Here is a 23,480-nt window from a genome sequence, read left to right as displayed (position 1 = left end):
CTCTCTCCACAGATGCTGCCAGACCTGCTGAGTATTTCCAGCACTTTCTGCTTTTATTGCAGATTTCCAGCATCCGCAGTATTTTGCTTTTGTTCAATTTTGCTAACATGTCTATTATTATGAAATGCCTTCTGAAAGTCCATATGCAAAGCATCAATTGCACTACCTTCATCAACCCTCTCTGTTATTTTAGTGGAGAACTCAAATCAAGTTTGGCAGATACAGTTTGCCTTTAGCAAATCCGTGTTAGCTGTCATTCATTAACCGATGTTCTACCAAGTGACACTTCAGGCAGAAGTTTCTGCACTTAGTCCCTGCCGAAATGGTGGGACCATTAGCAGGTTGGGGACCCGTTGCCAACTGGAGTGTGCATCGCCGAGGCTCTTTAACTGAGCCACAGTATTAATATCCCGCCTCTGGGTTCCCCAATCAATCAGGAATGATGGGCAAGATGATGCGCTGAATCTGTCAAAGGCAGGAATTCTAATTAAAGGGACCCAGTATGGATTACAATGGCTCAACAGGACATGGATTTTTATGGCTGCAGCAACCACAGGAATGGGAAGGCTGCTCCCCGGGTCTGTCACTCTAACCTGGAGGTCCTGCTGCAGGATCTGAGGGGCTACTGTGAGGTGAGCTCTCCCAAGGACGGGAGGAAGAGGACAATTTCTCCAACCAAACAGGCATGGCTGGATGTGGCCGAGGAAGTCAGCAGCAGAAGTCTGGTCCATCCAACCTGGAGACAGTGCAGCAACAGGATCCAGGTCCTCAAGAGGCCAGGAAAGGTGAGTGGTGGAACACTTTCAGGTGTCAAGCCCACATTCTAACTTTCGCAGCATTGTCCTGCACAGCACTCCTAACAGCTGCCCATATTCCTCTCTCTCCAGGCACCTCACAACCCTATTTGAACAGCCAACACTCACCTTCATCTTATTGCCCTCTCAGACCCATGACTCACAGCCACCCTCCAGAAACGGTTGCTTCCCTGTTACCCAACAAGCCGTTACTAACACTCATAACTCTCTGTTTTCTCCCCTGACAGAAGAAAGCACACAACCTCCGGGAGAGGCAAAAACCTGGGGGTGTGGACTGGGTGGCATTCCAATGACAGCCATGTTGATGGCCACTGGCAATGCATGCCCACCTGGTACACTGTGAAGGCGGTTATTCCAGGGGGCTGCAGATGTCAGCAATGACCCGCCATGAGAGCCTTAGCCTCCTGAGTGACTGGTGCTCGGACATATTGAGAGATCTGATCCCTTGCCTGTAAAGCCTGCGTTGAGGATTTTGCCTCCTTCCAGCTTGGACTCTGTGTCCAGGGAAGGGCAAGCAGCTGAGGAGAAGGCAACTCCCCGCATGCACCCAAATCCACCTCCCCTTGCCTGGGCAAATCCTCCCCTTTGTCCCGGATTATGGCCTCTAGATGTTTCCATGGACATTAGGCTGACTGGCCTGTAGTTACCTGGTTTATCTTTCCTATTTTGAACAGCAATGTAACATTTGGAACCTCCAGTGCTCTGGCACCACTCTCATACCCAAGGAGGATTGAAGGATTGTAAGCAAAGCCTCTGCTATTTCCATACTTAGTTCCTTCAGCACCGAGGATGCTTCCCATCCAGACCAGGTAACTTTTCAACTGAAGATCCTTCACAGAGTCTATTACATTCAGCATAAACAGTGCTGCATTGGTAGAGGTGCCACCCTTTGTATGAGATGTGAAGTCAAGGCTGTGACTATCTGTTTAGGTGGACATAAAAGATCTCACGTTACTTTTTGGGAGAACTGCAAAAAGCCTTCTCGGTGTCCTCGTCAGTATTGCTCCTCAACATCACCACCGTCATTCATCTAATTTTCTGTGACTGCATGTTAAAGATAATTCATTGATTTCCTTTGGGACATCCTGAGGATGTGAATTATGCTAAAAGTAGACAAGTTCTTTTTCTTTCTTTCTTATTGTGAAATGTAATTTAATAAATCTGGTGATTTGTGGCTGGCACAAGAAACAAAATGACCGTGAAAGCTGCCATAATGAAGAAAAAACCCAACTGGTTCACTCATGCCCTTCAGGCAAGGAAACCTGCCAATCTCCTACCCAGCCTGGCCTATACGTAACTCATACACATTGGCCACAGAATACGGCTCTGTAGCGCCCATAGCTTTGGCTCTATGGGTGCCATTTTGGTGCCAAATGGTTGCGTGTGTGCACTTCCTGGGCAGCCTGTGCCATTTTGGGGACAGTAGTAGGGTGGGTGTTAGAAGCATGCACCGGAAGTATGCAGAGTAGGCAGATCGTGATGTCACTCAGCGCATAATGCTGATTTGATGCCAGTGCTGGAAAGGATGGGCTCCAAGCTCTGCGCACATCCCAGTGCCAAACTCATGCCAGACTCCTCCATGCTCCTTGCCAGTGACAGCAGTCTTTCTGGCAGGCTTGTCAATGCACCAAGCATTTCATTGTTCATGCCCATCAGTCTTTTTCTGTACGCCACCCCTTTGAAGTCTCCGTCTGAGTCGTCTGCAGCAGAACTCGCGTGTGATCTCATCCTCTGGGGAGCTGGTACCTGCGCTTCCCTTTCCCCTGCTCTGGCTGCAGGCCTCTCATGCCTGGTGACTCACCACGTGCAGATCCTGCCTCTGTGCTACCCTCTAAAGTTCACGCAGTATCAGTATCTGAGCTGGCCATTCTGAGCACAAGATTCAGTGACCATATTTCTTCACCATCCTGTTTCTCTTGCACTTCAAGTTCCTGCACCAGTACTTGACCAGGTGGCAGTTCTTAGGTATCTGAAAGGAGAAAGGCCCAAGGGTAGGGTTGCTGTGTAACAGGAGGGGTGCATGCTTATTACACCATCTACAGCTTGCATATCAGAAGACATTGTGGGATGAGGGGAAAGCAGGATGTGAGAAGGTGGATTAGATGGGAACATAGCATCATCTTGTATATTTTCAGCCCAGCCACTGGTCACGGCCTCAGTCATGGCTGCTCCAATGATGACGAGCGCTGTCTCCTCCATGGGGCGGTGGCATACAGACCTCACCAATTAGGTGCTGCTGCCTGGGGTTATGCATCACCTTTCCCTGCAAGAGAGAGGGAAGTGTTTCAGTAAGTGTGGAGCAATGTGTTTGGGTGATGTGCCTGTCATGGTTGGATAGCTGGCATTGGTGTAAGCTGAGATTTGTGTGTATGAGGCTTGTAGCAGTGCTAAGTGTGTGAGGGTAGCGTAAAGTTATGAATGTAAGGTGTTGATTGATAGGGAATGTTGGTAGGTGGGTGCAGGGGGTGTGGTAGATGGTGTGTGAGGCTAGTGGCTCATTTGAAATGCATTCACTGACCTTGACCATGCATGTGAGGTCATTAAACTTCTTCCTGCACTGGATGCAGTTCCTCGGGGCTAGACTGCTCTGTTTGCAATGGTTATCTGCTCCTACTGCCTCCTCAGTGGTCTGGCTGGGCGATGTCATGGTACCCTGTGGGATGAGGACCTCTCTTGTTCTGTCCATCTCTGCACAAAGGCCTCCAGTGCTACAATCAGAGAATGTTGAAGCAAGCTGTCTACATTATTGTGCAATTTTCACTCTTCTTCCTGCTCAGACTCTCTTCCACAATGACTTTCAGCACCTGCTACAGCCAGAATGCACCTCCCCATTAAGAGTGACAGGCTGACTTTAAGTGGTGCCAGCCTCACATGCAGCCACTGAGCAGCACATGTAGCTCTGGGCTACTTGCTACTAACATTTAAATTAGCAGGTAGCACAAAGTTTGCATGCTGCCTCGATGGCAACAATTGGGCGCAGGTTAATCACACATTGTGTTTTTAGGCCTATTCAAATTTTCCCTCCCACCATGTTTCTGATACTTAACGCACTTTGAATTAGCTCAGTAATCGTTACATATTCTCAGGGTAGTGATGAACATCAAATGCAGCTTTGCCAGTATCACCCATATCCCGAGAACAAGTAATAATAATTAAGATCACCTGTTTGAAGTGCATCCAGCGCTGCCTCTCTCTCAGGATCAAATAGTTCCTTCACCCGAGTCCCAAATTCTTCTCTATGCATCGCTTTGGCGACAGAGATGAGCTCAGCCTTTTCAGCTGGAATGATGGGTTTAACTGTATAACCTGTAAAAGATAATTGCAGGAAACCTCTCAATAGATAAACTTTTTTCCACCTACTCTTAGCCTGCTATTATAAATATTTTTTTATTTTTCCTTTATTGATTCAGCGAGGTGAAAGGACAAGCCCTATCGTATCAGACATAACCAAGGTTAGAGGAAGTCGGAGACAATATGGGTTAAAAGAGGAAACGGTGATTAGGTGACAACAAGCTTGGATTTTAAGTGTCTGAAGATTTTAAGAATATGGGAAGACTATGGGTTTTGAAACATTAGTACGTTTTAATTCTTGTGGGTAAAACAAATTGTCTCTAAAATCCAGCTACCTGTCATTAAAATGAAATCAATTTTTGAAAAGCTTAAGGTCACATAAACAGTTTTAACATAAATCTCCACAGTTGGAATTTGAGGAAATTCATGAAACTAATAATTTTCTAAGAATGTGAACAATATGAAGAGGCCTTGAAAGTTGCCTCAGTCTGCACACGATCTATTGGGTGAAAATTACCCCAAGCAGTCAGGTGATCAGCTGAGTTGTTGGGGAGTTGGCAGTGATAACTGTTGTGGATGTTCAGCTAGGCACTGACTTTTCAGTTCCTCAGTCTCTCATTCAGTCTCTAAATGTGGGGAATTAGCCAGACATAGAGAATGGTGGTTCCAATAGAATTTCAATTTTTTTTTATGTGAACCCAAAATACACAATGCTGGTACATTACTTTAAGGAAGATTTACCAAATTCAATTATATTTTCCTGTTAAAAGTAACTACAAAATTTAAAGAGCACAAGTCACTGAGAGAAAATATTCTTAATTGACCCAGTCTAAATGCAGTTTTATGGAGAACTCTCATTTCCAATAGATTCATATCCAATGGTTTCCATGGAGGTGAACTGGGATCTCCCATCCCTTAAAATCCAGGCAATACTGAGCTTCTATGTTACATTTCAGCACCCAGGATCAGGAAGGATATCAGGAAGGTAATGTAAGAGGGATAAACTGTTACCACAATCCCAAGATTACAACCTCTAGGGTTGTAATCTCGGGATTACACCCTGTGCCACGTGCCAGTGAGGCTAGAAATAGGAAGATAGTGCAGCTAAACACGTGGCTGAACAGCTGGTGTAGAAGGGAGGGTTTCAGATATCTGGACCATTGGGATCTCTTCAGGGATAGATGGGACCTGTACAAGAAGGATGGGTGGCATCTAAACTAGAGGGGCACAAATATCCTGGCTGCGAGGTTTGCTAGCGTCACTCGGGAGGGTTTAAACTAGTGTGGCAGGGGGGTGGGAACCAGAGCAGTAGGACAGCAAGTGAAATAAATGAGGGGGAACTAGTAAATAAGGCCAGTAAGACTAAGAGGAAGAGCAGGCAGGGAGATGTTGCGGAGCACAGCGGGGCTGGTGGTCTGAAGTGCATTTGTTTCAATGCGAGAAGTATAACAGGTAAGGCAGATGAACTTGGAGCTTGGATTAGTACTTGGAACAATGATGTTGTTGCTATTACAGAGACTTGGTTGAGGGAAGGACAGGATTGGCAGCTAAATGTTCCAGGATTTAGAAGCTTCAGGCGGGATAGAGGGGGATGTAAAAGGGATGGGGGAGTTGCATTACTTGTTAAGGAGAATATCACAGCCGTACTGCGGGAGGACACCTCGGAGGGGTCGTGCAGCGAGGCAATATGGGTGAAGCTCAGGAATAGGAAGGGTTCAGTCACGATGTTGGGGGTTTTCTACAGACCTCCCAACAGCCAGCGGGAGGTAGAGGAGCAGATATGTAGACAGATTTTGGAAAGATGTAAAGGTAACAGGGTTGTAGTGGTGGGTGATTTTAACTTCCCCTATATTGACTGGGACTCACTTAGTGCTAGGGACTTAGATGGGGCAGAATTTGTAAGGAGCATCCAGGAGGGCTTCTTGAAACAATATGTAGATAGTCCAACTAGGGATGGGGCCGTAATGGACCTGGTATTGGGGAATGAGCCCGGCCAGGTGGTCGAAGTTTCAGTAGGGGAGCATTTAGGGAACAGTGACCATAATTCCAAAGGTTTTAAGGTCCTTGTGGATAAGGATGAGTAGTCCTCGGGTGAAGGTGCTAAATTGGGGGAAGGCTAATTATAACAATATTAGGCAGGAACTGAAGAATTTAGATTGGGGGCGGCTATTTGAGGGTAAATCAACATCTGACATGTGGGGGTCTTTCAAATGTCAGTTGATTAGAATCCAGGACCAGCATGTTCCTGTGAGGAAGAAGGATAAGTTTGGCAAGTTTTGGGAACCTTGGATAATGCGGGATATTGTGAGCCTAGTCAAAAAGAAAAAGGAAGCATTCGTAAGGGCTGGAAGGCTAGGAACAGACGAATCCCTTCAGGAATATAAAGACAGTAGGAAGGAACTTAAGCAAGGAGTCAGGAGGGCTAAAAGGGGTCATGAAAAGTCATTGGCAAACAGGATTAAGGAAAATCCCAAGGCTTTTTATACGTATATAAAGAGCAAGAGGGTAACTAGGGAGAGGGTTGGCCCACTCAAGGACAGAGAAGGGAATCTAAGTGTGGAGCCAGAGGAAATGGGTGAGGTACTAAATGAGAACTTTGCATCAGTATTCACCAAAGAGAAGGATTTGGTGGATGATAAGCCTAGGGAAGGGAGTGTAGATAGTCTCAGTCATCTCATTATCGAAAAGGAGGAGGTGTTGGGTGTCTTGAAAAGCATTGGTAGATAAGTCCCCAGGGCCTGATGGGATCTACCCTAGAATACTGAGGGAGGCAAGGGAAGAAATTGCTGGGGCCTTGACAGAAATCTTTGCATCCTCATTGGCTACAGGTGAGGTCCCAGAGGACTGGAGAATAGCCAATGTTGTTCCTTTGTTTAAGAAGGGTAGCAAGGATAATCCAGGCAATTATAGGCTGGTGAGCCACACATCAGTTGTAGGGAAATTATTAGAGAGGATTCTTTGGGACAGGATTTACTCCCATTTGGAAATAAACAAACTTATTAGCGAGAGGCAGCATGGTTTTGTGAAGGGGAGGTCATGTCTCTCTAATTTGATTGAGATTTTTGAGGAAGTGACAAAGATGATTGATGAAGGAAGGGCAGTGGATGTTATCTATATGGACTACAGTAAAGCCTTTGACAACGTCCCTCATGGCAGACTGGTACAAAAGGTGAAGTCACACGGGATCAGAGGTGAGCTGGCAAGATGGATACAGAACTGGCTCAGTCATAGAAGACAGAGGGTAGCAGTGGAAGGGTGCTTTTCTGAATGGAGGGATGTAACTAGTGGTGTTCTGCAGGGATCAATGCTGGGACCTTTTCTCTTTGTAGTATATATAAATGATTTGGAGGAAAATGTAGCTGGTCTGATTAGTAAGTTTGCGGACGACACAATGGTTGGTGGAGTTGCGGATAGTGATGAGGATTGTCAGAGGATACAGCAGTTTATAGATCGGTTGGAGACTTGGGTGGAGAAATGGCAGATGGAGTTTAATCTGGACAAATGTGAGGTAATGCATTTTGGATGGTCTAATGCAGGTGGGAAGTATACAGTAAATGGCAGGACCCTTAGGAGTATTGACAGGCAGAGATATCTGGGCGTACAGGTCCACAGGTCACTGAAAGTGGCAACGCAGGTGGATAAGGTAGTCAAGAAGGCATACGGCATGCTTGCCTTCATCGGTCGGGGCATAGAGTATAAAAATTGGCAAGTCATGCTGCAGCTGTACAGAACTTTAGTTAGGCCACACTTAGAATATTGCGTGCAATTCTGGTCGCCACACTACCAGAAGAATGTGGAGGCTTTGGAGAGGGTACAGAAGAGGTTTACCAGGATGTTGCCTGGTCTGGAGGGCATTAGCTATGAGGAGAGGTTGGATAAACTCGCATTGTTTTCACTGGAACGACGGAGGTGGAGGGGTGACATGATAGAGGTTTACAAAGTTATGAGCGGCATGGACAGAGTGGATAGTCAGAAGCTTTTTTCCAGGGTGGAAGAGTCAGTTACTAGGGGACATGGGTTTAAGGTGCGAGGGGCAAAGTTTAGAGGGGATGTGCGAGGCAAGTTCTTTACACAGAGGGTGGTGAGTGCCTGGAACTTGCTGCCGGGGGAGGTGGTGGAAGCAGATACGATAGCGACGTTTAAGAGGCATCTTGACAAATACATGAATAGGATGGGAATAGAGGGATACGGTCCCCGGAAGTGCAGAAGGTTTTAGTTTAGGCAGGCATCAAGATCGGCGCAGGCTTGGAGGGCCGAATGGCCTGTTCCTGTTCTGTACTGTTCTTTGTTCTTTGTTCACTGCTACACAATTTATTAAAGGCACTGACCTGCAATTCTCCTGTGATCTTTATAATAATGATATTTTCAGAGACATTTAATAAGGCTCAATGACGATGTACATGAAAATTGAGTTTGCAACGCTACTTTTTCCCCCTTAATTTTTCTTTCGATTGTCTTTCTCATTCACTCTTCTCCTGAAGGCAAAGTTCCCATTAAGGTGCAGTGCACAGTTCCATGCTGTAACTAGTAGTATTATAGCTGGTAAAATATAATCTTGGTGGGGGCACAAAATGGGCAGGAGCAGGTTGTCTGCCTGCTATAGACACTGCCCGATTTTCCTGACTTCAATGGAAAAGATAATTGGCAGATATATAATGGGCAACCTGTTTTGTGCCCTCTTTGACATTAAATTTCACCTCTATAATATTTTACAGCATAGAGGGAGGTCATTTGGGCCAGTAAGACATAAGGTTAGCCTGCAGGTACAGCAAGCAATTAGGGAGGCAAATGGCATGTTGGCCTTTATTGCAAGGGGATTGGAGTACAGGAATAAAAAAGTTTTGCTGCAATTGTACAGGGTTTTGGAGAGACCACATCTGGAATAATGTGTGCAGGTTTGGTCTTCACATTCAAGAAAGGATGTACTTGCACTGGAGGCGGTACAGCGAAGTTTCACTAAACTGGTCCCTGGGCTGCCGGGGTTGTTCTATGGTGAGAGGCTGAGTAAATTGGGTCTATATTGTCTGGAGTTTAGAAGAATGAGAGGCAATCTCACTGAAACATACAAAATTCTGAAGAGGATGGATAGGGTAGACATTGAGAGATTGTAATCTAAAACACAGGGGCACAGTTTCAGGATAAGGGGTCAATCATTTAGGACTGAGATGAGGAAAAATTACTTCACTCAAAGGGTTGTGAATCTTTGGAATTCTCTACCCCAGAGGGTTGTGGATGCTCCATCGTTGAGCACGTCTGAGGCTGGGATAGACAGATTTTTGGTCTCTCAGGGAATCAAGGGATATGAGGAGCAGGTGGGAAAGTGGAGTTGAAGCCTAAAATCAGCCATGATTGTATTGAATGGCAGAGCAGGCTCAATGGGCCATATGGTCTACTTCTGCTCCCGTTTCTTGTGTTCTTGGGTTCACTATGCCTCTGCCAGTTCTCTAAAAGGACTATCCACTTTGTCCCATTGCCCTGCCATTTTCACATATCCTTTTAATTTTTTCTTTTTCAAATATATATCCACTTCCCTTTCAAAGCTAATATAGATTCTATCTTCAAGATTGTTTCTGTTAGGCCATTCCATGCCCTGAGAACCTTCTGCATAAAAATATTTCTCTTAACCTCACCATTCATTCCTTTGGTGATGATCTTATGCCTCTCACCCAAGGCATCTTCTTAGGAGATCTCAGCTGTAGCCAATCCATGGATATCCTTTGTAGAAGTGGGCACAATGTTTTTACTGTGGGCTAACCAATGATTTGTCTAGGCTTAGCATTAGTTTCCTGCTTTTGCAGCCTATACCCCTACTTATAAAGGGTAGAATCCCATCTGCTTTTTATATAGTTACAGCTGTGGGGAAACTTGCAGTTACCCTAATCCTAACCTCTTTACTTGACATCACAGACATGGACCTCCAGTGGGATTCGCTAGTTAAAAATAAGCAGCACAAATCTTGGCTCAGTTTTCTTTTTGTTAGCCTTGGGGTGGTGAGATCAATTCTAATGCCCCAACTGCTGAGATTGGATTAGTCACTTTTTAAAAATATATAAACAAAACTAAGATCAAAAATCTGAAAATTGAATGTGCAAGTCCGCACCAGAGTTGCCGTAATTAGTCATTCCAGATATTGCAGAACTGGTCTCCGCTGTGCACCTATTGCTACAACAGCATGACAGAAGATTGGATTTTAGCAAAGCTTATCCTGGCAACATCAAGAGTTGCTGAAACTACCCACAGGATACACCATAATTTGGTGGGTTTACCTCTTTGAAACACTGAGATAACAGGAACATTTCAGAGACTGCCAATACCTGTGGAACACATGCACCTCAGCAGGTGTCATTTGCAGAAAGGAGAGAAAGAAAAATAAAACACTCCAATATGTATTAATGGCGTAGTATATTTGCTGTGACTGTCTGAATTCTCCCAATCAATCTTTATAAACTGGAAATTCTTTATTTGAAACAAGAAATTCCTGACAACACCGATTCTTTAAGACTCCAGTGTTCTGTACCTCTGTGAACAGTCTTACCATTTGTTTAGTTTTGGAGTGGACAATCTGATTGTGCAAAAAGTTCTGAAGTACACCACAGACCATAAAACAGAAGGCTACATTTGCCACGATTCTATTTCCTATGTATTAATTATTAAAGTTCTTTTGCTTTTAAAGACTTTTTTATCCCCACAAAAGGAAACATTAGAACTTAATCCATGACTTAACTTGCCCTCCAAACACGGTGGAGTGAACAGCCTCCTCTGTGTTATAAAGTGTTATGGTTCTATCACTCCTGCTTTGCCAGTATTTTGCTTGCTGGTTAGTTTTGGACTTGGCAAAAGACAGTGGGCTGAATTTTATGAGCGCGCCGCAAATTGTGGCAGTGCGCTCTGATCTCGGCAGTCTCCCCGCGTGGCTCCGCCGTCGCTGATATTTCGTGCGGGGGCTCATTTAAATGGGGGGGGTGGAGCGGCCGCCCCCTCTACGCATCGGGGTTGGCCACTCCAACCCCAGCAATGGCATCCGGCACTACTGCGCAGGTGCTGGCGCCATTTTTAAAGGGCTTCAAGTCCTTCAGGTAGATTGAAATTTTTAAAGGTGCCGCTGCACTGAAATAAAAAATAAAATGTTGATAAAACTTTCAATCCCCTTTCCCACCCTCCGCCCCCACTGAGTTATCAAAAAATAAAATAACCTATCCCTCTGGAAAACCACTTTTTTAAATGACGAACTTTCAACCCCCCGTAACTTCTGCACCTTTGACCCTCCACCCCTTCCCACCATCCCCACACCCAATCAGATCGGTTTTCCCCACTCCCTCCCCCCTCACCCTGAACCTTTCACTCCTCCCCCCTCTCCACCATTGTCACGCATCGGAACTCTGGAGGCGTGGGAATTACGGCCAACAGGCGGAAAATCGGCGTGGGATGGCCGTCGCTACCAGGTAAGTAATTATTCTTTAATTTTACTATTATTTGCATATGAAAATGAAGGGCCCGCCACTGAGTGGCGGTGGGTTCCGCACCAAGGCCTCACCGCCGCTGGTGTCGGGGGTCGTGGTGGGCCTCTCCTGGAAAAATGTTCCAGCCCCACCCCCCCACGACCCCTGACACTGGAGGGTTAGTAAAATTTAGCCCAGTATCTCTGAATTTCCATGATAGTTGTCCTGACTCCTGCCATAACTTTGACATTTTTCTGCCAGTTCCACCAAATTCCCGCTAAAAGGGCAGGAGATCAGCAGAACCCCCATGGAAATTTTGAGTTGGCAAGTCTAGTTTCAGCCCCTAGTCTTTTCGTTCTTATAACATTACACGTTGTCAGCCTGAAGTAATAACTAAAATGAATCTTAAAGGCAGAAATATTTTTCACATTACCTTTTGGGACAAGCATTGTGTTTTGTTGCTGGGCTTGTGATGCTTGATGTGGGACTAGAGCTTGGCTAGCTCCAGGTGTGTTGCCTGCCTTGCTTCCTGGTACCATCTGTTTGGAATCGCGACCTGCAGCCTGGGGGGTAAAACCACCTTTCTTTGCCTTTTGCTTTCCTGAGCCTTGACCAGCAGACATTGTATGTGGGTGTTTCAGCTGTACTCGGCCACTGCAGCCAGCCACTGAAACATTGACAATTGAAATTGAGTTCCCATTTTGGTAGGTACATTTAGAAATTCATTTACATCAGCAAACAGACAATCAGAAAAAGAACCCTGCAATGTTGTGAAGTCCTACCTGACTGGAAATACAAGCATGTGAGGTGGTGGTAAATGGCTGAGTTGTACAGTAACCAGGAAACAGTTTGTGTTATTTACAACAATGCAGTCAGAGCAATGGGCGGTAAGATCCTCCAGGGGAACACTGGCACTGGTACAGTGAAAAAGGAAAGAAAGTATTAATATCTGTCAAACAAATCGACACTCTATGAGAGGAAGTAGCAGTTTAGTGGATGGTTTAAGATACACATTGAAGACACATAATAAAATTCAAAAATGCAGTGTGGTAGCATAGCAGATACCAATGTGGATTAATTAAGGAAAGCCAGCACAGATTTGTTTAAAGCAAATCTTGTTTAAGTAACTTGATTTGAGTTTTTTGATAAGGTAACAGAGAGGGTTGGTGAGGGTAATACAGTTCAACAGGCTTGTCAGCAAAGTTGAAGCCCATGGACTAAAAGGGACAGTGGCAGCATGAATACAAAGTTGGCAGGAAACAGAGAGTAGTGGTAAATGGTGTTTTTCAGACTGGAGGAAGATAGACAGTGAGGTTTCCCAGGGGTCGGTTCCAGGAACTCTGCTTTTTTTGATATTTATTAATCATCTAGACTTGGGTGTGCAGGGCACAATTTGAAAATTTTCCGATGACATAAAACTTGGAAGTATTGTGAACTGTGAGGAGGACAGTGATAGACTTCAAGAGGATATAGAGAGGCTGGTGGAATGGCAGACATGTGGCAGATGAAATTTAATGGAGAGAAGTGTGAAGTGATACATTTTGGTAGGAAGAACAAAGAAAGGCAATATAAAATAAAGGAGACAATTCTAAAGCAGGTGCAGGAACAGAGAGATGTGGGGGTATATGTGTACAAATTGCTTAAGGTGGCAGGGCAGGTTCAGAAAGTGGTTAAAGAGGTATATGAGATCCTGGGCTTTATAAATAAGGAATAGAGTACCAAAGCAATGAAGTTTGATGAACCTTTATAAAACACTGGTTCGGCCTCAGATGGAGTATTGTATCCAATTCTGGGCACCAGACTTTAGGAAGGCTGTAAGTCTTTAGAGAGTGTGCAGAAAAGGTTTTTGAGAATCGTTCCAGGGATGAGGGACTTCAAATTACATGAATTGATTGGAGAAGCTGGGGTTGCTCTCCTTAGAGAAGAAAAGGTTGAAATGAGATTTGATAGAGGTGTTCAAAATCTTGAGAGGTCTGGACAGAACAGATCGGGGGAAACTGTTCCCATTGGCAGAAGGGTCGAGAACCAGAGGGCACCGATTTAAAATAATTGGCAAAAGAAGCATTAGCAACATGAGGAATTTTTTTTACACAGCAAGTGGTTAGGATCTGGAATGTACTACCTGAGAGTGTGATGGAGACAGATTCAATCGTGACTTTAAAAACGGAATTGGATAATCACCTGAAGAAAAAAAATTTGCAGGGCTACGGGGAAAGTGTAGACGAGTTGGACTAGTAGAATTGCTTTTGCAGAGAGCCGGCAAGGACGTGACAGGCCAAATGGCCTCTTTCTGTGCTGTAATCATTCTATAATGTTCATTTTGTGTTACAAATGCAAGTCATTCCAGTAAGCTATTGGAGCATCTTGCATTTAGGGCGTGCCTGTATTGGCCAATATTTAATGATACAAGAGTGTCACACAGGGATGTAACAGTACTACTCTCTTGTGATCTGAACTATCTGTGTCTTTAGGCACACTCTGCACACATGCTTCTCTTCAATTTTTTCAAGGATGGACTGAGAAAACAATCGGTAAACAAGGTAAGATAGAAATTGTTAAGATGTTTTATGAACATACGGAGCAACATTTATGATTAATAATAAATAAAAACAGAAAATGCTGGAAATGTTCAGCAGATCAGGCAGCACCTGTGAAGAGAGAAAGAGGGTTAACATTTAAGGTCGATGACCTTTATTCAAAACTGGGAAAAGTTAGAAATCTAATAGGTTTTAAGCAAGTAAAATGAAGGAGGGTGGGAAAAGAGAAAAGGGAAGGTGTGTGATAGGGAGATTAAATGACAAAAAGACAAGGCCAGAGGAAGCATAATGGGACAAATAAAAAAACAAAAAACATGTCTAGAAGAGGTGTGAATGGCAGAATGATGGAATAGCTGCCACCTGAAATCAAAAACAGGAGAAAAACAAGAGTGAAACCAAAATTTGCAAAGAAAATAGAAACAAAATGGGAGTAGAGGTTACAATTACACTTAAGGTTAGACTCAATTAATAGAATTGATACAACTTGTCTTTGTGTAGTCGTACAAAATAACAAATTCATTACGCTTTTCCATATTAGAGCACGGTCTTGCTTGACTTAAAGTAACTTCTAATTGCTATGATAAAAGAAAAATACTGCAGATGCTGGAAATCTGAAATAAAAACAGAAAGTGCTGGAAATACTCAGCAGGTCTGGCAGGATCTGTGGAGAGAGAAGCAGAGTTAACGTTTCAGGTCGGTGACCTGACTTTCTAAGTCTAGTGAAAGCTTTCCAATGCAGCTTTCGGTTTAAGTGCCTAATTGCCAATGAGAATTTCTATTAGTTTTTATTTTCCTATTTTCACAATGCAAATGGAATGCCTATGCCAGACAACCCTTGCTGAGTGTTCAGGACCAGCGAATTTTCAACACAATGACCTGGAAGGGGGCTCATGCCTGAATTGTGGTGCGCTCCTGGTGAGACTGCTGACAGGATCATGGGATTGGTCGTGAGGGAGTTGGGGTTAGTGAATTCGGCTGGCTGGAACGCTTGCCAATGGCCTCATGAAAGTCTGGGGGGCGGTGGGGAGAAGCAATTGGCAGGTGGTGCGAATGCTGGCCAGCAATGGCCCATAGTTTTAATGTGGAGCCAGGAGAAGCACTCCTATTCTGCCCAGCTCCACATTCATGTAAATGTTTTTTTATAACTAACCTTTTAGGTGATGGCCTCTACTGGTTCCTTTAAGGACTACTGGTTATGCTGCATGATTACCAGGTAGTCCTGAATGCTGCAAGCTGGACGCCTACTCTGGTATGGGTCTTTACCAGCATATTCAAGGAGCCTTAAATTTGTTTTCGGCAGCCACCAGGAATGCCTCTCAAATGCCTGAACAATATGATGGGCCCAATTGTAACTCTGCAAGTGAATGGGTTTTGAGTGGGTAAAAATCTAGGCCCATGCTGTCAGACGTGTTTGGGTTCGAGAGGTTGGCCCCCTAAATTGGACCTTTTTGCATCTGATTTCCACCTGGGATCTGAGGAATTATCAAGGAATTATCAATTACCAGTAGAGGCAAACAAATTTCTTATTGTTTTCTCCTTTCAGGGAAATAACTTCTATACCGAAGATATTAGCATTTTAACCACAATTTTTCTAGGTGCTTTATTTTTAAACTTGCACAAGGAAGCTTTGCTTGAAAAATCCAACATTTAAGTGCAATCATTTTCCAAATCTTTTCTATGGAAGGCCAACAGTCCTGAAACATATGATCATATCCTAATGGTTAGGGGATTTAATTTTAATTTGTGCTTTTTTGCCCCTTGGTTTTGTCCTGCTAGTTTTGACCATATGCACACACACAAACATTCATACACACAAACACACCCTTCAGCTGCGGCACTGAGGCAATCCTACCTGATTAGAGACACTCAGGCTAAGTGTAGTACTCACTGCGAGATCAGCTAACTCAGCACAGGTGTCGAATTGGACTTAGGACTTTCTTAGTTTGTACAACAGGGAGTGCCTTTATCAACTGATACACCAGGGAGCCTTGCGTTTATGTTTAAATCTTTATGCTCTAAAGTTCGGATTTTTTTTTAGGTTACTGTGGGAAAAGATATGACTTAAGTAAAATGCCTGGTCTATCAAATTCAAATTTAACCAAAGAAAAAGAGGATGGAGTATGCTTGTTTCCATCATTTAACTTTGTTCTATTTTCTCAGAATGATAGCTCTAAATTAAACTTAAAGCAGTACCACTAAATGTGGGCAGGAAGTGTCAAGAAACAAATATATCATTGTCTGCCTCTGAGTTAATGCAGTTCCCCAGGTGTCTGTTTATATAAATTAGCAAAAAGACCCGGCTGGTATGTCAGTTTTGGAATGCCATTCCCGGCGCTGGCAATGTTCACCAGGGCGGGGTGTGGGAGGGCAGGACAGTGATCCCAGCCTCCTCCTGATTGAGGCCAATTCAAGTAGTTAAGCAGCTTGTTAAGAGCTTGTTGGAGGCGGAGGTTAAAATTTTGATCGGGGCGCACAGATTACGTCTGCTGTCCTTTGCTGACCAGCTGAAAGGTAGAATGGGCAGCCGGTCCTGACTGCCCCAGGGAATTAGTCTTGCCCCTTAGAGAGTCAGCGTAGCAGAGGGGAGCTCAGCATTTGGAAAGGAGGTGCCCTTAGCACTGTACAGGTGGCAGGGAGAGTGGGCAGTCAGTGCCAAGGGCATTGAATGGGGTCCTCACCATCACCACCCTGGCATAACGGGGGCAGAAAAGTAGGGCGAAAGGCTGCCAAGCACAATATACTGGCAACCTGTCCAAAATGAAGATTGCAGCTGGCAATGGGGGCATGACTGTCAGCATTTGGTACCAGTGGCGATGAGGGGCAGCACCCTCCACAGGAAAGGCAGAACCCCGAGCAGCAGAAGGACAAGAGAGAAGAAGGAGGAGCAGGACAGCAACAAAGGTCAAACCCTCAACACAGGATTTACCGCTGAAGACGGAGCTACCTGGAGACCCGGAGACCCAGTGCTGCAGGAGACTGCATCTCTCTAGGCAGATAGTCACAGACATCTGTGACCTCGTCGCCAAAGACCTCATGCCTAGTAGTACTGGTCGCCATGCCCTGCCAGTAGCCGTCAAAGTCACTGTGGCCTTGAACATCTTCACTTCTGGCTCCTTCCAAGGATCAGCTGTGGACCTTAGTAGCAACTTGCAAATGGCAGCACACCATTGCATCTCATAGGTCATTGATGCCCTCTTTGCCAGAGCTGGGCAGTATATTCATTTCATGACAGATGTGGCCATGCAGGGATAGAGGGCATTGGGTTTTTCTGCCATCACTGGATTACCCCAGATGCAGAGCAACATCGACTGCACCCATGTGGCCATCAAGGCACCCAGTGACCGGCCAGTCAGATTCATCAACAGGAAGGGTTTCCACTCCCTCAAAGTCCAACTGGTCTGTGACCACAACAAGAGCTTCTTCTATATGTGCACTTGCTTTCCTGGCAGCTGCCATGACTCCTTCATCCACCGCCAGTCCAGGCTGCCTTGGTGCTTCACTCCAACCCCCAAAGTGTGTGGATGGATCCTAGGGGAGAATGGAAATACCTTGAAGACATGGCTACTGACTCCTCTACAGGAGCCTCCGACAGAAGCACAGAGGTAAAGAACCAGAGCCACCTGCTCAGTAGGACAACCATTGAGCAGGTCATCCGGCTTTTCGAGACATGATTCTGGTGCCTGCACTGGTTGGGTTGCGCCCTCCAAAACCCTCCTGCAAGGGTCTTGGTCATTGTGGTGGTCTGCTGCATTCTCCATAACATGGCCCTCCAGAGAGGTGTGGACCTTCAGGATGGCAAGGCCCTTGAAGGAGATAGCTTATCAGGGAAGGAACAGGAGCTGGAGGTGAGAGAGGAAGAGGAAGTGCAGGCGGAGGGTGATGATACTGAATAAAGAGGTTCCCCATCTGCACAACAAGGTGGCTGGGCGCAGCTTGGGGTGCGAAGGTCTCCTGATTTCAACTGAGCCACTGTGACCCAAGTTGAAGGGTATGGCATGGAAGGGAGTAGTAACTTGTAGTCAATGAAGGAAGCACATCTGCCCAGAGGCTTTTCCCTCATCGTAGAGAATCTAGTTATATCTCTCGCCATCTCATACCACTTTTCCTATCAAGGCAGAAATAAAAGGACAACCAGACATGAGCCTTAAAGTGTCATAATATATAAAGTGTACAGAGAGGAAATCAGTTCACAGAGGCAGTAGGAAGACACTACCGTGACCCACTTGGTGCTCTGTATGACACAGTGACCGCTGCACTTGGCTGCTCCTAGACGGTGCTCCCTTTGTGGCCTCAGAGGAGGTGGAGGCAGCCTGCTCACTCATCTCGGCTTGCAGCTTTGATGCATGGGCATCATCCTTGTTGTGAAGGTGCCCAGGGGCAGCCTCCATCACGGTCCTGCTGCACAGATGCTCCTTCGTTTGGAGGGGCCAAAGGGGCTGAGGATGTTGCGGGCACCCTCATCCTCCGAGGTGACTGCCTCAGCCCTTGCCAGGTGCTCTGGATGCCTGGTGGAGGACACCAGCTGGCATCCCCTTCAGAGATCTCTGTGCCACCAACGCCATGGACTGGTCCACACTAACCATCTCATGGATCCTGTGGATGTCAGTTGTTGCATGTACTCTGAGTGCTGCCACATATGGCTCTCCAAGAGCTTGACCACTTTCTCCCTAGTTGAGCTCATGCGCTCACAGCCCTGAGCCATGGTGGCACACGTGATCTGAACGGACTCGTCCATCCTTTGCCCAAGACCCCTCACTGCCTCAGGGAACCTGCCATGTGGGAGCACATCTCCTGCCGCTCTTCAAGGTACAGCCTCCTTTCCAGTAACTCCTGAGGTCCTGCACCTGTGCCCAGCTGAGCAGGGCTGTGTCTATCCTCTCTCCTACGAGGGGAACTGACCACAGCTGTTTCTGCCTCTGGCACCTTCTCCTGCACACTAGTGCCGTGATCATGACCTAGTGCCACCCTATCTACTGGCACGTGAGGACCAACCGAGGTGAGAGTATCTGCGCTGGTGGAGGGTGTGCTCATAAAGTGTGATGGTGCTTCTTTATCTCCTTGCTTCTCTGGGCCCGCAGAGGAAGGGGGAGAGGGTGCCGTGGGTTGGACGTCTGCACCTGCGGGGGAAACAAGCTGAGATGATGAGTGATGAGAGCTAGCCTAGGAGAGTAGAAGCCGCTGCAGTGCTAAGGCTACCCAATGTTACTGACATGCTATCAGATGGGGTGGAGTACACGGCACCCCCTTAATGACCACTTTACCCTCTGTAATCACCAGGTGCACCAGTAGCTCCCGACTCACCAGGCCTGACTGCCTCCTCTTCCACTATCCTGGCTTTCTCCATCACTACCTGTTCCATTGGGTGATGTGTTAAACGAACGGTACCCGTAGGGCCCTCTCCCTCACATTGTGTGTGCATTTCTCTTGCAAGGACAAAAGAGAGTGAGATAAGGTGCTGCTGTCCTCTGGGTCCAATGTCATCTGCCCCAATCCATTAGGAGCTGGATGTTTCAGTGGACAGTTCCTCAGCAGCTCTCTGGCTGTGAGCCATTCTGAGGGGTCAGTAAGTGCCATGGCCTCCCATGTTCAGGAGCAACATGTGCCCGAGGCTCCTCAGGTGTTTTGGCTGCTGGAGAGTGCAAGCACTGTGACCTGTCCAGAAGGCTGGGGGTTGCACTCACTTTTCCAGACGTTTGAGGTCATTGAACATTTTTCGGCACTGGATCCAATATTGTCTCACTTCTGCCGTTCATGGTGGCAGCAATCTGGAGCCAGGCCTGCTTGGTCTCAGATGGTGGCCTCCTCATGCCACCCTCCAAGAACAGGACTTCCCTCCCCTTCTTCATGGCATCTAACATGAGATTCAGGTCCACATCAATGAAGCGAGGGGCAGCCCTGACCCAGGTGCTTGTCGTCCAGCATTCTTGAATCATCTCACCTCTCCTTGGATCAGTGGAAGGCTTTAGTATGGTGTAGAGTTCTCTTCTTCAGGACAGCCAGCAGCCTCAGTGATGGCTGCCATGGGGGATTCTCAATGAGTTCCACACTTGATCTGACCCACCTCTGTTCCCACCCCACTGACTTGAATTGGACAGGAAACCTGTCTCCATGTCAATTAAGGGCTTCCCCATGTGAAAATCGGGACTTTAAACATTCCCACCAGAGGTGAGTTTCTGATCTGAAAACAAACCTGCGACTCCTGTCTCCGGCCTCCATGGTGAAAATTCATCCCCAATGTTTGTTGAATTGTTTTTGAAACACAGCAAATATTTCCCATCTGGGGCAGGGTGGGATGTTGGGGGCCATGGAGGGGAGTACCTGCTGATATATAGATTCATGTGCAATCATAGTTACCCATAAAGGCCGGGATTTTACAGGTTCCCCGCTAGATGAGATTGGAGGCGGGGGGTGGGGGGTGGGACTGAGTATTGTGATGGGTGGTGGGGGAGGCACCGGGACGGATGGTCTGTCACCTCCCCGTTGCCCAGCGATCTTCCTGGTGGCAGGATAGGCCGACGACAGCCTTCCCACCCAGAGGCAAATTGAGGCCCTTAAATGGCCTATTAAGGGCCTCTCCCGCCGATGCTGGGATCTTACCAGTGGTGGGGGGACCTCCGCCACACGGGGAGGATGCCTTGTAAAACAAGGCGCCCTTCCTGTGGGCTTGTTGGGGGGGGGTCTCTCCTTCGTGGGCAGTTTGTGGCCCGCGGAGGCCCCCATCAGGAACCAATTCACCCCCCGGGACTCCCCTCCCCCCATGGACTTCAAGACCACCCCCCCCACCCCACAGAGGTGCCTTCCAGACTGGCCCGGTGACCCCTCCTCACCTACCTCTTCTCGGGGTTCCAGAGCTGGACCTGCTCTCGGTGGCACTGCTGATAGTGCTGATGGATCCTCTGATGGACCGGCAGCTCTTAGAGGCTGGGGTCCGTGGGGGGGAAGGCAGAGGCGGGGTTCACCCCACCTTTTTGGCTCAGTGCCAGGAGCCCCAGCTGCAGATCAAAATTCAGCCCAAAGTTGTCTGAATAAGCTGCAACCTAACTGAAATTGATGGACCCAAATTTTCTTCAAAATTACTGAACTAATTTACTTCAAATTGAGCATGGTGTATAAGCAATAAACTAAGTTAATATTCAACCAAGTCTGAAGAATGTTGGATAAGAATCATGAGCAAAATAGCAAACATTTTTGACATATTAGGACCTAAAATGAGCTTATTTTAGGCCTAAATATTATATTGCTAATTTGCTTTCTTTTTTGTTATGCCCATGCACTATTAATTTATGTGTCTACAGCCGGAAAAACCCCAACTTACATGAGACGAGGTGGTGTAGTGATAATATTACTGAACTAGACAAGACCCAGGCTAATGTCCCGGGGACATGAGTTCAAATTCCACCATGGCAGCTGATGGAATTTAAATTCAATTAATTACAAAAAAATCTGGAATTGAAAGCTGGTCTCTGTAAGGGTGCCATAAAACTATCATCGATTGTTGTAAAACCCCATCTGGTTCACTAATGTTCTTCAGGGAGAGAAATCTGCCATCATTACCTGGTCTGGCCTACATGTGACTCCAGACCCACGACAATGTGGTTGACTCTTAACTGCCCTCTGAAATGGCCTAGCAAGCTACTCAGTTGTCAAGGGCAATTAAGGATGGGCAACAAAAGCTGGCCTTGCCAGTGATGCCCACATCCCATGAAAGAATAAAAAGGGGAAATGAGGTTTTTAAGGTGTTCGTCTTCAGGCATATCATATTATGACCTGTGTCCATGCAATTTTACACTCAAATATATCAGTTCCAATATTTTGCTCAGTCTCACAATTCTGAGGAGTGTTTCAGTCAGAAATTATCTGACCTGAGGCCTTAAAGGTCAGACTAAAGCAATGTGAAAGATTATCTCAAAACTTAGAATCTAAGTTGGTATTGGATTTCACAATGTTGCATAACTTGTAGACTGAAATAAAAATGTTGAACTTACAATTTATACCTAGTTTTGATATAAGTATGAAGCTGTCATACTTCATGACCAATGTCAAAGTTCTTGTTTATTGATATTAATAGTTCATTTGACATTTTGCACTCTCAGGGTAATTTATTTCCTGATCAGTAAATGGTGTGACTTTCTGGTGTTAAATTAGAACTGCAGGAACAAAACACTGGTGGAGGGTTTTATCAAATTATGACTTTCTGGAATGGCATTTTTTCATCCTAAATGGGCCTACTTTAAACAATCGACTCTGTTTGCACAGCATTGTCTGCATAATATAGTTAAAGCATGCACACATACGAATCTGCTAAGTTACAATAATGTATGATGAGACATGGTGGGAATAAATAATTAATTTTATAAATTCTGCTACTCTTTCGTCTCCAAAAGTTCTTAAAGTCCAAGAATAACCAGGGGATTTGCTCCTGATCCCCCCTCGGGGTTCTGCGCAAGAACATTGACCCCTGGTAGTTTTGGAAAGGCTTTCAGGCTGATTTACTAAAAGGCTGACATCTCCGATTTATTCAAATATTTATGTACTCTTCGTTTAGAATGATTGACAACAAGCATTTCAAATAAACAATAAATCATTTACTGCTCCTTCAGACCTTGTCACAAATTCTCTGTGACCTTGATTCATCAGTTTTTCCTATCTTCACTCTCTTTTTGTGTCTGTGCTTTTTGAGACAAAGGATCTGTGAGCTGAATTCTTTTATGACAAAGTTTCTCTAGCGTTTTTATTGGACGCCAAAGACTTCTCCTTTCTATTTAACACAGCAACATCAGTGCATCTTGTCTTTTGACCTCTGCTTTCCTCCACGCTTTTCCATGACCTATATGTATAACATCACAGTTGTGTCACTGCTGCTTCAGCAGTTTCACAATGACTGGGTTATACATTTAAAGATGCATGCTCAGCTTGTAAACCACATGGCACCTTTCTTGGAATCTACATACAGGTAGATGTTCCAGCACAGCAAGGTAGATTTTCAGGTCCTGGGGAAATTCAGTCACTGTAAATCAGTGGCCTTGATTTTATTTTCTACATGGCATAAACCCTTACATTGTTGTAAACAGCAAATCCTCTGACTCATCATGAGCAACACGAGTGATCAACTAGTGGATTAAAAAAAAGGCGCTGATTTACCAAGGGGATATGGCTCTTTAGAAATTTCCAGCCAAAGTGTTTTTTGATTGTGTCCTGGGAAGTTTTGACAACCATGAATTTTTTACGTGTTGTACAATAACTTAAAACAAAGGTGTATACCAGATGCTAAGTATTTATTTTTACCAGAGTATATTGCGAAACCTTTTTACCATGTTTTACACTACTGTTATGAGAGGAGTTAAGATGAAGAGTCCTAAAGACAGAAAACTTCAGGGGGAAAAAGCTTTTTGTGTAGA

The 23,480-nt window shown here is 45.6% G+C and overlaps 1 protein-coding gene across 1 annotated transcript in view; it reads right to left on the bottom strand.

Annotated features, from left to right (window-relative positions):
- LOC137370060 (protein FAM221B-like) overlaps window positions 1-23,480 on the bottom strand; it is an 88,982-nt gene that overhangs the window by 48,294 nt on the left and 17,208 nt on the right. Inside the window, exons 2-4 of the mRNA XM_068032135.1 lie at window positions 12,328-12,459; window positions 11,979-12,212; window positions 3,978-4,121 (exon numbers count right to left, since the gene is read on the bottom strand). Of these exons, the coding sequence (XP_067888236.1) occupies window positions 3,978-4,121; window positions 11,979-12,168 (334 nt within the window). The 5' untranslated portion in view covers window positions 12,169-12,212; window positions 12,328-12,459. The remainder of the gene's footprint in view (window positions 1-3,977; window positions 4,122-11,978; window positions 12,213-12,327; window positions 12,460-23,480) is intronic.

The sequence above is a fragment of the Heterodontus francisci genome, chromosome 1 (assembly GCF_036365525.1).
Source record: "Heterodontus francisci isolate sHetFra1 chromosome 1, sHetFra1.hap1, whole genome shotgun sequence".
Lineage (NCBI taxonomy): Eukaryota > Metazoa > Chordata > Chondrichthyes > Heterodontiformes > Heterodontidae > Heterodontus > Heterodontus francisci.
Note: the sequence above shows the minus strand (reverse complement) of the source record. Positions and strands in the feature narration are given on the sequence as shown.